This window comes from Cetorhinus maximus, chromosome 19 (genome assembly GCF_964194155.1).
Source record: "Cetorhinus maximus chromosome 19, sCetMax3.hap1.1, whole genome shotgun sequence".
Classification (NCBI taxonomy): Eukaryota; Metazoa; Chordata; class Chondrichthyes; order Lamniformes; family Cetorhinidae; genus Cetorhinus; species Cetorhinus maximus.
The window spans coordinates 67,093,062-67,106,992 of record NC_135897.1 but is presented as its reverse complement, the minus strand read 5'-3'; the positions used below and the strand labels follow the sequence as shown (position 1 = coordinate 67,106,992).

At 42.5% G+C, this 13,931-nt stretch overlaps 1 protein-coding gene across 2 annotated transcripts in view; it reads right to left on the bottom strand.

The window, feature by feature from the left end:
- Nucleotides 1-4,696, bottom strand: part of rubcn (rubicon autophagy regulator) — a 56,631-nt gene extending 51,935 nt beyond the window's left edge. For both annotated transcript variants that reach the window (XM_078563994.1, XM_078563995.1), the window contains exons 1-2: nt 4,397-4,696; nt 495-648 (exon numbers count right to left, since the gene is read on the bottom strand). In XM_078563994.1, coding sequence (XP_078420120.1) covers nt 495-648; nt 4,397-4,464 — 222 coding nt within the window. In that variant the 5' untranslated portion in view covers nt 4,465-4,696. The remainder of the gene's footprint in view (nt 1-494; nt 649-4,396) is intronic.
- Nucleotides 4,697-13,931: the final 9,235 nt, after the last annotated feature.

The following is a 13,931-nucleotide window of genomic DNA, read 5'->3' as shown; positions in this document are numbered from 1 at the left end:
TTTCGTGAGGCCCAGGTGTTCCGTGCTACAAGATTTAAGTTACAATTCAATTGTAAAATTGAGTTATTAAATGCAATCTTACTATGATAACTGTGCATAGTACTCAAGAATTCAGGAAATAATCACAAAGTAGCATTAGTCATAACGTCCTACCAAAAATAGAACTTGTTCTGTTGCAGTTGCCTTCACAACTATAGTAATGGAAAAATCCCTTTCATATTTGAATTACTTTTCCCCAGTGGCTCAAGCAAACTGAACACGTTGGTAAAGGTTACTATTAACCAAAACTCCTTCAACAATCTGATAAATTCAGTGGAATATGTGGAGTGAGAACCAATGAGCATGATAATTTAGATTCTTTGGAATTGTTGATTACAATGACTAGATTATTTATTGGCTCAAGTTCTGCTTGCTATTGCAAATAGATAGTCATTAATATTTAATTAGAACAAGCTCTCCATCCGACTGCAAGAAAAAAACACAATAACCGAGACCTTGTCTTCCAGAAGTCCATGACACATAATCTTGTTCATGTCCTTATACAGTCGTGCCAATCCTCCATACTTAGACCAAACATTGGGGTTGTTGGTTGACAGCAGCCCCTCCACAGTGGTCTTCAGGCCTCCCAGGAGCTTCCACTGTTCTTGTCTGTAGTAGATTAAAAAAAACAAATTAAGACAATTGTAAACCTAAATGAGGTTATTTTATGGAGGTCACACATTTTAACAACACTTGCTTCAAAATTCAGCTGTTATTTGCCAATTTCTAATGACACTTTCTATTACAACAAATGGGATCCTTCATGCAAAATAACAAGTTAATTATATTCTATGGTTGATAGTCACTAATCATCTCCTCCGATGACCTTGTGTGTAAAACAGTGCACCCTTTAACAGCACAAATAGCCTAGATATATGTGTGGTGTGAAAAGGAATTTGTACCTTCAAAAAAAGAAACACAAAAGTTAATTAAACCAATTTTGAAAATGGAAATATATAAGAGAAGGCAATAGAAAACCAGCCACCTTCTTTAACTGAGCACCATTCCCTTAAATGACCTTCATTCATCTAGAATAGTTGACTGAATAGCCCACTTATATTGCTGCAAAAGCAGACCAGTGAGCAAATCAAACCTAGCAGATGGATTTTGTACGTAAATATGTAGGTCATTATAAAACCTATATTTACAACAACTTGAATTTATCTACTATTGCTCACATTGAAATCAATTATTAGAAGTCTTAACAGAGCAGAGGATTAAAAAGACACTGGGTGGCAGGGAAGAATGAAATTAGAAGACAAAAGACTGGGTGCTGAGAATTGGAGGTTTTTTGAAAACAGGGGCATAGGGAGTAGGGCCGAGAGATTTTGGAAGGGAATTCCAAAAAGCAATAGCCTGCTGACTGAAAGAATGGTCACCAATGGTGGATTGAAGAGGATAAGGAGCAAGGAGTACAGAAGTGATGGAGGAGTGAAGTGTGCAAGTAGTAACACACTTGAATGAAGTTACTGAAACATGGTGGAATGAGGCTATCAAAGATGTCCAAGAATAAGGGCAAGGATTTCAAAAATAAAAATCTTAAGAGGACTGGGAGGCAGGGAAGCACAATAAATATAGAGATTATGAAAGTAAAAAGCTTTCAGCTGGCAACATTTTGAAATAACTGCAATTTATGGAGAGTGGAAGCAGGAAGGCTTGTTATAAGAGCATAAGAGGAGTCAAGCTTCAAGCAAACGTATCAATAGATTCAGCAGCAGCAGCAAATAGGTAACAGTAACGGCAAAGGTGAAGACAAATAAGACGAGGGAACAGATGCAGAAAGAAAACGTGATTCTGGATCCATCAACGTCATATTTTGCACTTTGGACTCAACAAAACTAATGTACTGCAAAGGACAAACATGTAAAAGCCTACTGGAGTCAAAAATGATTGCTCCATTTGATTCATCTGAGACTTGATGTTAGAGAGGCAGTTAGAAGATCAAGCAATAACCTTGAAATCAAGAGAAGGTAGAAAAATAAAGCAACCTGTGATCAGCATACACGGAAACCTAATCCCTACTTTCTGGGTAATGTCAGTAAGTGACATTATATAAATAAAGAAGAGGATGAGGCTCAAGTGTATACTGGCAGTTACCATGAAGGGGAAATATGCCTTTGGAGGTTATGCAATGTCTCCAACACTAAGTAGCACAAGAGAAAAACAATTTATGTTGAGCAGTCAGCCAGTTTAGACATGACACCAATGCCCACACATTTAATCTAGCTACATAAATTATTTCTAAAATACTGGCAATAGTGTACTGGTTTATAATAGAGGTTTATAACAGACAATAGAGCAACATGTTTCAGCTGAGCAAATAGCCATAGTAAATATAAAATGTAATCTGAATAAAATTAGTTTTCCGCAAAGTTGGTAACTAGCTATGCAAACCACTATATCACATTTTGTAGTAACTCCAAATATCATGCCCAAAGGTGGCATGAGGAAAGCTATTTTCCCCCCCAAGCAGAGAGTCATTAGGATCTGGAATGCATTGCCCGAGATTGTAAAGGAGACAGGTTCAATCATAGCTGTCAAAAGAAAATTGATTATCATCAAGAGAAAATATTTGCAGGGCTACAGAGAGAAGGCAGGTGTGTGAGGGTAGCTGAGCTGCTCTTGCAGAGAGCCAGCATTGACGGTGAATGGCCTTCTTCTGTGCTATAATCATACTATGACAACTTTTTTAAACACTTATCCTGTAAAAGGACAAACGGTGGACAAGAGGAATGGGCAACTACCCGATCAAACAATAATGTTCTGCGCTTAGCTGTAGGAGCTTTGCAGATGAGGCAGGACTTGAATTTAAGAGGGCAGAAAAGCAGTACCAGTTGTGGCAAATAAACTGACATGGAACAATAAAAAAACTAAAAAAAAAACATCATGTAGCATCACAAGGTGCTGGAATGTGGGATCCCCTCCATGATCCTACAACAGCATTCAGTTACCAATGTAAGAACAAGGGGGAAAAAAATCAGATTGCCAGAGGCACAAGACCATTCAGTTGCAAAACAATACTAGAAGTGGCCTAGGAATAAATTAGCAGTGTTTTCAGTCAAAAAGATCTGAAACAAAGGAACAATTTTTTGAACGAAAGAATAAATGGGGAATGAGTAATGAGTAATGTATGTTACTGTATCAACTAAAATTATAACCTGGGAACAGGTTGGTACAGTGGTTAGAGACTTAACTTCTCCTCTAGAATACAAGTTCAAATTGAGCCCAAACTAGTGGGATAAGAGTTTCCTTTGTTGGTTATAAATATCTTATATGAGAAAAATGGGCACTCATTACAGTTTCTAGTGGGCATGGGCCTACAGCATAAAACTATTTCTAATTTGGCACTGCAATTTGTTCCTCTTATTTCAAAAGGCATTTAATTTAAATTGTTATTGGAAGTGGTGCAGAAAGCCTCATTTTATTTAAACTGTTTAATCCATACACCTGAATTAGTCAACTTTTTTCAAACCAAATCACAATTAACAAGCATACAGTCATCAGCAATCTCACTTAAAGGCAGCAGGATGCCAGGTTTAATGAAAAAACAGCCACATATGGTGTAAGATGTTGCTCTCGAGGTTGGTGATGGAGCATATGATTGGACTAAGGTCAAGGGCTAAAAATTAAAAGAATTCCATTCTCCAGGACCATCCTCCTTTTTCTTGGAAGTCACCATTCATATTCCATAATAAAAAAAACCCTCTGAAATATATAATGAGTGGCATCATGAATGCAAAAGATGACCTTTAGGAACCACTTAAACCCACTCATCACATCAACAGACCAAATGAATACAGCCATCTGTCCGGAGTCTACCTCAAACAGTTTAAAGGATTCAAACTAGGGACATCAAAATCTATCTGCCATTATGCCATAAGCTGCTCCCGAAAATTCTTTACTAACCCAAAATTTAAAAATGCACATATCTTCATGCTTATGCAGACAGACATCGCAAAATACGTGAAATTCAGTCTCACCTCTCAGCGACAAGATTACAAGAACATATATTATACTATGGAAATCTGTGACTTTGCCTATCAAGCCAATTGCTCCAAGGCTTTTGGCAAGCCAGTTGGAGTCAAATTTGCTCTGGAGGCACCTGTCATCATAGCAGCCTCCACCCGCTCGCTATTACTGCGCTATTTAAATAGATTATAATCTGGAAACTGAGTAATGTCTGTTACTGTACCAACTAAAATTATAACCTGTGGACCAAGTACTGTACAAGATTTGTAAATCTTGAATGAGGAGGAAACCCCAGACACAGAATAATACAAACCAGGAGCGACCCGTTGACAAGAAGTTAAAGGCAGGAGCGGAGACATATTTGAAGGCAGCAGACTCGGGCTAGTACCTGCACTCTGCTTCCTCGGCGCTCTCCATGTCCAGGTGCCAGTTATCCTCTCTCCATGTCGAGAACATGTCCTCATCAGCCCCGGCCTCTCCCAGGGCATTCCCGGAGAAGTCAGCTTCTACGCCCCGGCTTCTCAAGTAACCGTCACGGCTACTGTAAGATCCCTGTTCCGCATCCGCTTCGCGCAGCCTCTCAACGCCGTACACTCCGGCCACAGCCCACCCACCTCGACCGCTACCTCGACACTCGATTTCTCGTTCTCGCTCAGGCCTCCGCCTTCCTTCACAACACGTGATGTCAGGCTATGCCCCGCCCTAACAACGGCTCCGGATACCACCCTCCCCCTCCCCCCGCACATAGACACATACGGCTCCTCCTCCATACCCTCATCGGCCTTACACACCCACCCCGGGGCGGGCGCGCGCGCGTACAACCGGCACTACCCCACCATACGCACACCAGGCCCCAAGCGCTGTTTCGTCTCAGCTGTAGAGCTCTGGAGCCTTGGATTCGCCTGTATCTCAGCCCCCCCCCCCCCCCCCGATAGGCGGGTTCCTGACACAAGAATGACCGACTCGCCGTCCCTCCGGCATCAGGCCTGGCATCAGGTCTGACAGGGCTCAAGTGAGCGCCATTAGTGAACGGGTTTAAGGATTCCTTCGGCCGCAGGCCAATCGGCGGCGCGTCATTCTAAATTATAACCGCACGGCTGCCCCATTCATTGACGGCCCTACCAGAAGCTGAACCATTCAGCCCCGAGAGCCTGCTGCTCCATTTCAGTGCGGATAATGGCTTACCTGCGCCTCAACTCAATTTTTCCGCCTTGGCTCCATCAATATACCCTTGATGGAATTTTGTTAAGTTCAGACTATCGATCTCAGTTTTTAACGTTTCAATTATCTAGTATCCACAACCTTTCAGGGGAAAGAATTACAAATATCTACTATCCTTGGTGTGAAAAACTCAAGTCATGTAGTTTGATATGCCTCACTCCAATTTAATACGATTGTAAAGTGGTTCTCAAACTTTTTTGGTTTTCGCTATTCACTGGCTGGACCACTGAACACACTCCAGTACAGCTCTCATCTGTTAAAACTGCTCACTAGAGATAACCCTTGGCTTCTTCTGTCTACTGTAAACCATTTTCTCATACCTCTCTACCCTCATCAACAAGCACAAGGAGCTTGTGGATTTTTTTGTCACTAAGTTTGAGACAATCCAATCAGCCATGTCCCTCCCACTAGCTCACCTGGCCAAACTTTGTTTAATGCTGCCCCCTACTCGAGCCCTGAACTCGCATCTTTCTCCAGCTTCTCTCCTATCTTCCCTCATGCCCTCTCTGAGCTCATCTTGTCTATGAGACTCCCCTCCCATTCCCTCAGTACTATTCCCATTATTCTGCTGATCACCATGTTATCTGATATTGTAAGTGGCTCTCTCTTTTCAGGTGTTGTCCCTGCCTCATTTAAATCTGCTGTCATCTTAAAAAAAAGCCCTTGACCCCACCGTCATTGCAAACTACTGTCCCATCTCCAATTTCTGTTTCCCCTCCAAAGTCCTTGAACATATTATTGTCTCCTAAACCTGTTTCTATCTTTCCCTGAACTCCATGTTTGAATTCCCCAATCAGGTTTTCTCCTCTGCCACAGTATTGAAATGGCTTTTATCAAATGGCATCCTATGTGACTGTGACAAAGGTAAACTTTCCTTCCTTGTCCTTCTTTACCTTTCTGCAGCCTTTCCAGTGGTAGACCACACCATTCTCCTCCAATACCTTTCCGCTGCTGTCCAGCTGGGTGGAACTGCTCTTACCTGGTTCCATTCTAATCTATCTAATCATAGCCAGAGTATCACTTGCAATGGCATCTCTTCCTGCTCCCACACCATTACCCTGGTGTCCCTCAAGGATCTATCCTTGGCCCACTCCTATTTCTCTTTTACTTGCTGCCCCTCAGTGACATCATCCAGAGGCACAAGGGATCAAAGGCATGGTTGCTAAATTTGTTGATGACACAAAGATAGGTAGGAAAGTAATTTGTGAAGAGGATGTAAGAAATTACATAGGTTAAGTGAGTGGGCAAAGATCTGACAAATGGAGTATAATGTGGGCAGATGTGAAATTGTCCATTTTGGCAGGAAGGATAAAAAAGGAAGCATATTATCTAAATGGTGAGAATTTGCAGAACTCAGATTCAGAGGGAGCTGGGTGTCCTAGTGCATGAATCACAAAAGGCCAGTATGCAGGTACAGCAATTAGGAAAGCTAATAGAATGTTACTGTTTATTGTGAGGGGAATTGATTACAAAAGTAGGGAGATTATGCTTCAGTTATATAGGACACTGGTGAGGCCACATCTGGAGTACTATGTACAGTATTGGTCTCCTTATTTAAGGAAGGATGTAAATGTGTTAGAAGCAGTTCAGAGGAGGTTTACTAGACTAATACCAGGAATGGGCAGGTTGTCTTATGCGGAAAGGTTAGGACAGGTTAGGCTTGCATCCACTGGAGTTTAGAAAAGTAAGAGGCGACTTGACTGAAACCTTTAAGATCTTGAGGGATCTTGACAGAGTGGACGAGGAGAGGATGTTCCCTCTTGTGGGAGAGTCTAGAACTAGGGGTCATGGTTTAAAAATGAGGGATCGCTTATTTAAGACAGAGATGAGGAGAATTTTTTTCTTTCAGAGGGTTGTGAGTCTTTGAAACTCTCCTTCAAAAGGCAACGGAAGCAACATCTTTGAATACTTATAACACAGAACTAGATGGATTCTTGATTAACTAAGAGGTGAAAGGTTATCAGGGTATGGCAGGTATGTGCAGTGGAGATTACACTCAGATTAGTCAATATTTTATTGAATGGTGGAGCAGGCTCGAGGGGCCAAATGGCCTACTTCTGCTCCTATTTCATATGTTCGTATGTATGCTGAAACATCCAGCTCTACCTCATCACTACATCTCTGAACTCCACTGTTACTAAGTTATCAACCTGCTTATCCAATATCCAGTACCAGAAGAGCAGAAATTTTCTCCAATTAATTATTGGGAACACTGAAGCCATTGTTTTCGGTGCCCGCTTCAAACTCCGTTCCCTAGCTATGAATTCCATCCGTCTCTCTGGCAACAGTCTGAGATTAAGCCAGTCTGTTCACAACTTTTGTGTCACATTTTATCCTGAAATGTGCTTCTAGACTCATACTCGTGCTATCGCTATGACTGCCTCTTTCCACCTTTATAACATTGCTCTACTTCGCCTCTTCTCTGCTCACCTGCTGCTGAAAACCTAATTCATGCTTTTGATACCTCTAGACTGACTATTCCAACGCATTCCTTGCTGGTCCCTCACATTCTACCCTTCATAAAGTTGAAGTCATCCAAAAATCTGCTGCCCCTGTCAGAACATGCAGCATTTCTCATCCCCCTAGCAGCCCTCTGCTCACTGACCTACATTTGCCCCAGTCAAGCAATGTCTTTTAAAAATGTAAAATTCGAAATCTTGTTTACAAATCCCTCCATGGCCTTGCCCTTCCTTATTTCTGTAATATCCTCCAACCACACAATCCTCTTAAATATCTCTGCTTCTCTAATTCTGGCCTCTTGTGGCATTCCCAATTATAATTGCTCCACTATTGGTGGTTGTGCTTTCAGTTGCCAAGGCCCCAAGGTCTGGAATTTCCTCCCTACACCTCTGTACCTCACTACCTCGCTTTCCTTCCTTAAGACACTCCCAAACCAACCTCTTTGACCAAGCTTTGGTTATCTGACCTAATAACTCCTTATGTAGCTCAGTATCATACTTAGTTTTATAATGTTCCTGTGAAACACCTTGGGACATTTCATTATGTTAAATGTCCTAAATAAATATAAGTTGTTATTGTTAAAGGACCTCTTTTCAAATGGATTAGTAATCACAGACTCCATGTTTAAATTATAATACTGATAATACCTGGGTAAACTTATACTTTGGCAGCCTTTCATTAAGTTTATTGGTATGTAGCACTTAATATTCTTTTAAAAACTCTACTCTCTTAAACAAGGCAGAATTCAGCTGGCACCCTCCACCAGCCTTAGTAACTTCAGGTCTACCTGGTAATCTTCCCGCCACTCTCAGTGCTCATCCATGTATGCTGCCTTGGAAATGAGACAGCCAGCCCACTCTGTGCTGCACATGTGGCAGCCACATCCCTTTCCTGCTTCCCGAATCACACTAAGCCCATCTCCAGCCCTGCATCTTTAGATACTGTTCATCTATTTCATCCACCCCTGGAAAGTCTTTATGGCCCCCCTAAGGAGTCTACAGACCCCAGTGAGAAACATTGTAGTCATAAATGTGGTTAATTTCTCATATTGGCCAATTGAACAATGGAAGAGTTTGGAGAATATGTAGACCAATTTCCCTCAAAAGATGGTAGAAAAAGTTGTATATCCTACAGGGAAAAAAAGACTCCCACAGCAAGTTAGTGGAGCTACTTAAAAAGGATAGGGCTAAGACCGCTGTGATATTAGTTGGTTGCTCTGGCCAAGCCCTATATCAAGCACAAATAAATGCTTACTGAATTAACTAAGGAGAAAGAAAAGAATGATAAATTGATGCAGAAACAGTTGGAAATGGAAGCAGCGGTTAATGAAATCTGGCAACATAAAGAATAATTGTTCACCAACAAGCAGGTTATAGCTTGCTCCGAAGTTTCTGTAGAAAAGGACCGTCTCAAAACTGAAGATGAGGCATTCAATGGAAAGGAAAAATTTGAGAGATGTAAGCATGGTCTTAAAGGATGCAGAACAGGAGTTGCAGGATTGAGAACAGTAGTGAGAGAGGCAGTTGTGTTGGTTCATCAACCCAGAAATGATCTGGGACTTCTGACTAATTCTGCAGTGTTACACTGTTTTCCTTCTCCAAAAGAGAAGATAGCAAGAAATTATGCAGGAGGAAGAGAGATTAACATTAGCCATTTCATAGAAGGCAGAGGTTGTAAAATTGCATAAAATTATTTTAGCTATGTAAAGAGTAACAAAAGAATTAGGAAGAGAAAGAAAATCAAAGCCCACAGCAGACAAACTAGAATTGTTGTGAGGAGAAAAAGGATTAAAATGAAAGGCTACAGAATTTTTGTTTTTCTGTTTTGTCTCTTTAAATGTGTGCTTGCTTTCTGTTGTTTCATGTTGCAACTGTCTCCACCCTTTTTCTTTTTACAGAACGAGAAGCAGCTTAACCCTCTCAAGACCCTGTTGTTAATATTAGGAGTAGCATAAGCATTTTAGTCATTGGGTTTTTTATAAGCCAATGCTGTCTTAAGTTTATTAATTGTCTTCTTTATTTACCAGGAGGTATGCATCTATGTGTTATTTTGAATCATTCTATGTTGGACTCTGAAGTAAATTGGAGTAATTGATGCTAACTGACCTGAGTTTACAGTCCAAATGCCTGAGCAAATTAGTAAATTATGGATACTGGTTTTCTATGGCAGGTCGCTACAGACAGCTGGTTATTTAAACTATATGGATACTCCCTGATATCGTCATAAAACAATTGTCACTTAATGAGTTCATCACGCATTACAGGGAATCATTATTCTAGGGTGGATATTGTTACCTTGAGCATTGGAAGAATACATGAATATAGTTGTTAAGAGTACGTGACATTAATTTCAGTTTAAGATCGTGCCCCAAAAATCTTGGAAGATTTAAGGTAGCAATGTTGAAAATTGGGAAAACTTTTGTGCTTTGCTCTATTTTATTGCTTGATAACTATTGCATATTGATGGCCTTGAGAATTGCTCTTCTCCACAAGTGAAAACATTCTCTGTCTGTCCTATCAAAATGTTTCATAATTTTAAATACTAATATTAGGTCACCCCTCAGTCTTTTCTAGAGAAAGGAGAACCAGCCTGTTCATCCTTTCCTGATAGATAGAACCTTGCATTTCTCGTATCCTTGTAATTTTTTTTTACATTCTTCCCATCCTTTATATAATGTGATAATCAGAACTGTACACATATTCCAATTGTGATCTAATTAAAGTTCTAACCAAGTTTAGCATAGCATCTCTACTTTTCAGTTCTGGCTCTCCAGAAATAAACCTCAGTGCTAGATTTGCTTTTTAATGAATTTATTAACCTTTATCGCTACTTTTTTAGTATGTAATTCATGTGTCTGTACTCCCAGGTCCCTTTGCTCCTCTTCTCATTTCGACTCTTACTTTCCAAGATTATGTGACCTCCTTTATTTTTCTTACCAAAATGTACTAACTCACACTGAAATTCATTTGCCATGTTATACACCCATTCTATAAGCTCTCCGTGTCTTATAACTTGTTGCGGTCCACCTCAGCATGAACTATTCCCTCCCAGTTTGGTCTCATTTGTAAATTTAGAAATTGTGTTTTTCATTCCAATTTAGACTGATGTAAGGTTTGAAGATTGGGATTGGTTTATTATACCAGGAAGCCTTGCAAGCGGAGTGACAACATTTCAGGACTGATTCCTGTGATATGACAATACCATTGTTATCTATGAACAGGAGTATGCCATTTAGCCCTTTGAGATGCTCTGCCATTCAGTGAGATCATGGTTGTTTTGTTACCTAAATCCATATACCCACCTTTGCTCCATATTCCTTCACACCTTTGGTTAACAAAAATCTATCAGCCTCAGATTTAAAATTAAGAGCTGAGCTTCTGATCACATGATTCAAGGCATCATGAAGATGACCTATTTCGAACTTCGTAATTTTGATCAACTTCACCCTTCACATCTCATATGCTGCTGAAACCCTTAAATATGCCTTTTGTTTTCTTTAGATTTGACTGTGCCAATGCATTCCTGACTGGTCTCCCACATTCTATCCTGCATAAACTTGAGATCAACCAAACTCTGCTGCTCATGTCTAAACTCACACCAAGTCCCATTTACCTATGACTGCTGTACTCGCAGATTTATATTGGCTCCCAGTCAAGCAATGTCTTGATCTTAATATTCTTATTGTTGTTTTCAAATCCCTCCAAGGCCTTGCTCCTTCCTATCTCCCTAGCCCAACCCTCCAGGATATCTACACTCATCCAATTCTGGACTCTTGAGCATCCCTGATTTTAATCACTCCACCATTGGTGGCTGTGCCTTCAGCTGCCTACACCTTAAGCTCTGGAATTCCCTCCCAACACCTCTCCTCCACTCTCCGTCACTTTCTTCATTTACGACACACCTTGAAACCTACCTCTTTGACGAAGTTTTGGTCATCTGTCCTAATATCGCCTTATGTGGCTTGGTGTTATCCTCATGAGAAACACCTTGCTATTATGTTAAAGGCACTATAAAAATATAAGTTATTCTTGTAGCATCAATTGCCATTTGCAAAAAAGAGTTCCTAAATTCTATCAACGTTTGTGTGTAGAAGTGTTTCCTAACTTCAATCCTGAAAGATCCGGCTCTAATTTTTAGACTGTACACTTGTCCGAGGCTCCCCAACCAGCAAAAATAGTTTCTCTACTACCCCATCAATTCCCCTTAATATCTTGAAAGCTTTGATCAAATCATCCCATAACGTGCTAAATTCCAGGGAATACAACCCTAGTTTGTGTAATCCCTCCTCATAATTTAATTAATGGAGTGCAGATTTCATATTGGTAAATCGAAGCTGCACTTCTTCCAATGCCAATATATCCTTTTGAAGCTGTGGTGTCCAGAATTGAACACAGTTTTCCACAACAGCATTTATAAGGCGTGCACCTGGCGAGCTGCATTTCGAGGGGTACTCAGAGGTGAGTGCACAGTAATGTTGTGCTACGCTCGCAAAGGTCGCCTGTTGGATTTCAGGTTGAAGCGTCATGCTTTCAGGTGAGGGCACAGGCAAGTCGCATTTTCCTGGCTGGTGCTGACAGTGCAGTGCCAGGTCAAGGGCTACACTGCGATTGAGGTGAGCTGTGGTGCGGTGGGGGCAAGGGCTGCACAGTGGTTGAGGCAAGTAAGCTGGGGGGGGGGGGAGACAATCAGAACTGTACACATACTCCAAGGGCTGCACTGTGGTTGATGGTAGTGCACAAGCATGTGCGGGGTGACGGGGCTGGGGAGGGAGGCGGCCACGCATTCGAGAAACTTTGTATAAAGTGACCATTCCTCCGCAGCTGAGACAGTTCAGGTGGAGCCACATTGACATGCTTGGAGTCGGGCCTTGAACTTGTCTGTCCACTCAAGCAATGCAGAGGCCTGAAAGTGCCACCACATGCTTCAGGGCTTTTCAACCCTTGGGCATAGACTGCAAACTAATGAGTGGACTGCAGAACAATTGGACAACTGGGCACGTTGTACAATCTCCTTGCAAAAGCTGGCCATGGAGCAGTCACTGATGGAGGTGCTTATAGCCCCTTTTGCAATGTCATCATTCAGGATTGGACCAGTCTCCCCCATGGTGCAAGCTAACAGTGCAGCTTTGCAGTGTGGGTTAGCAGAATGCCTGTGCCTGAGCCGAGAGCACAGCATGTAGTCCAATGGGTGAAGCTGACGCCAATCGGTCAGGTGAAGGTGGGTGAGGTTTCGGGCAGCCAGGCAGCACACTAAACTCTGGCCATCCAAGTGGTGGCCAGCACTCTCTGGGGTGTGTCAAGGTGCCTTCAGACTTAACCAGGAGAGGTTCTTAGGACATCCAAGCTAACCCATGCTTCCCTCTCTTTCACCCCGCAGGAGGAGTACATCAGGAGCATGGAGCTTGGTGACCTAGCTGTACGACTCATGGCTTACAGGGAGCAGAGACAAAGAAGGGAGGCGCCTGTCTCGGCTAAGGGAGGAGCAGCACCCTCAGGAACAAGGGGTGGCTGGGGCTCCCGTGCACTTTGCTGAAGAGCCACAGCGAGCCGTCACTGGTCGGCGCCTAGCTAGACAAGCTAGACAGTGCTTGTCATTCCTGCAGATGATCGAGAACCAATGTCACCGAAGACTGCACGTGTCCAGGGAACTGGTCAGTCACATTTGCCATCTGTTGCAGAATTTGGCGCCCTAGGACATGGAGGGCATCTACTGCCAGTGGCTGTGAAAGTGACTGCAGTGCTCAATTTTTACACCAGTGGCTCCTTTCAGGGCTCCGCAGGTGACTTCTGTGGGACATCAAAAGCCTCCACGCACAAATGCATCCATGAGGCCACGGACACCACCTTCGTGAAGGCACACAACTTTGTGCATTTTGCCCACGATCAGGAAAGCCAGGATACAAGAGTGATTGGATTTGTCCAGATCTCGGGTTTCCCAGAGCTGCAGGGTGCCATGGACTGCACTCACGTGGCGCTCAGATCTCCATGTCAACAAGCGGTCTACTACGTCAACCACAAGGGCTTTCACCCTCTGAATGCTCAGCTGGTGTGCGACTACCACACTGGTGTGCGACTACCACAAACGCACCCTGCAGGTTTGTGCACGCTTCCCAGGGAGTGTCCATGACTCCTACATTCTCAGTAGGTCTCAGATCTGCGACATCTTCCAGGGTCCACAGAGGCTGCAGGGTTGGCTCCTTGGGGACAAGGGTTCCCTGTAGAGGACGTGGCTGTTGACACCCG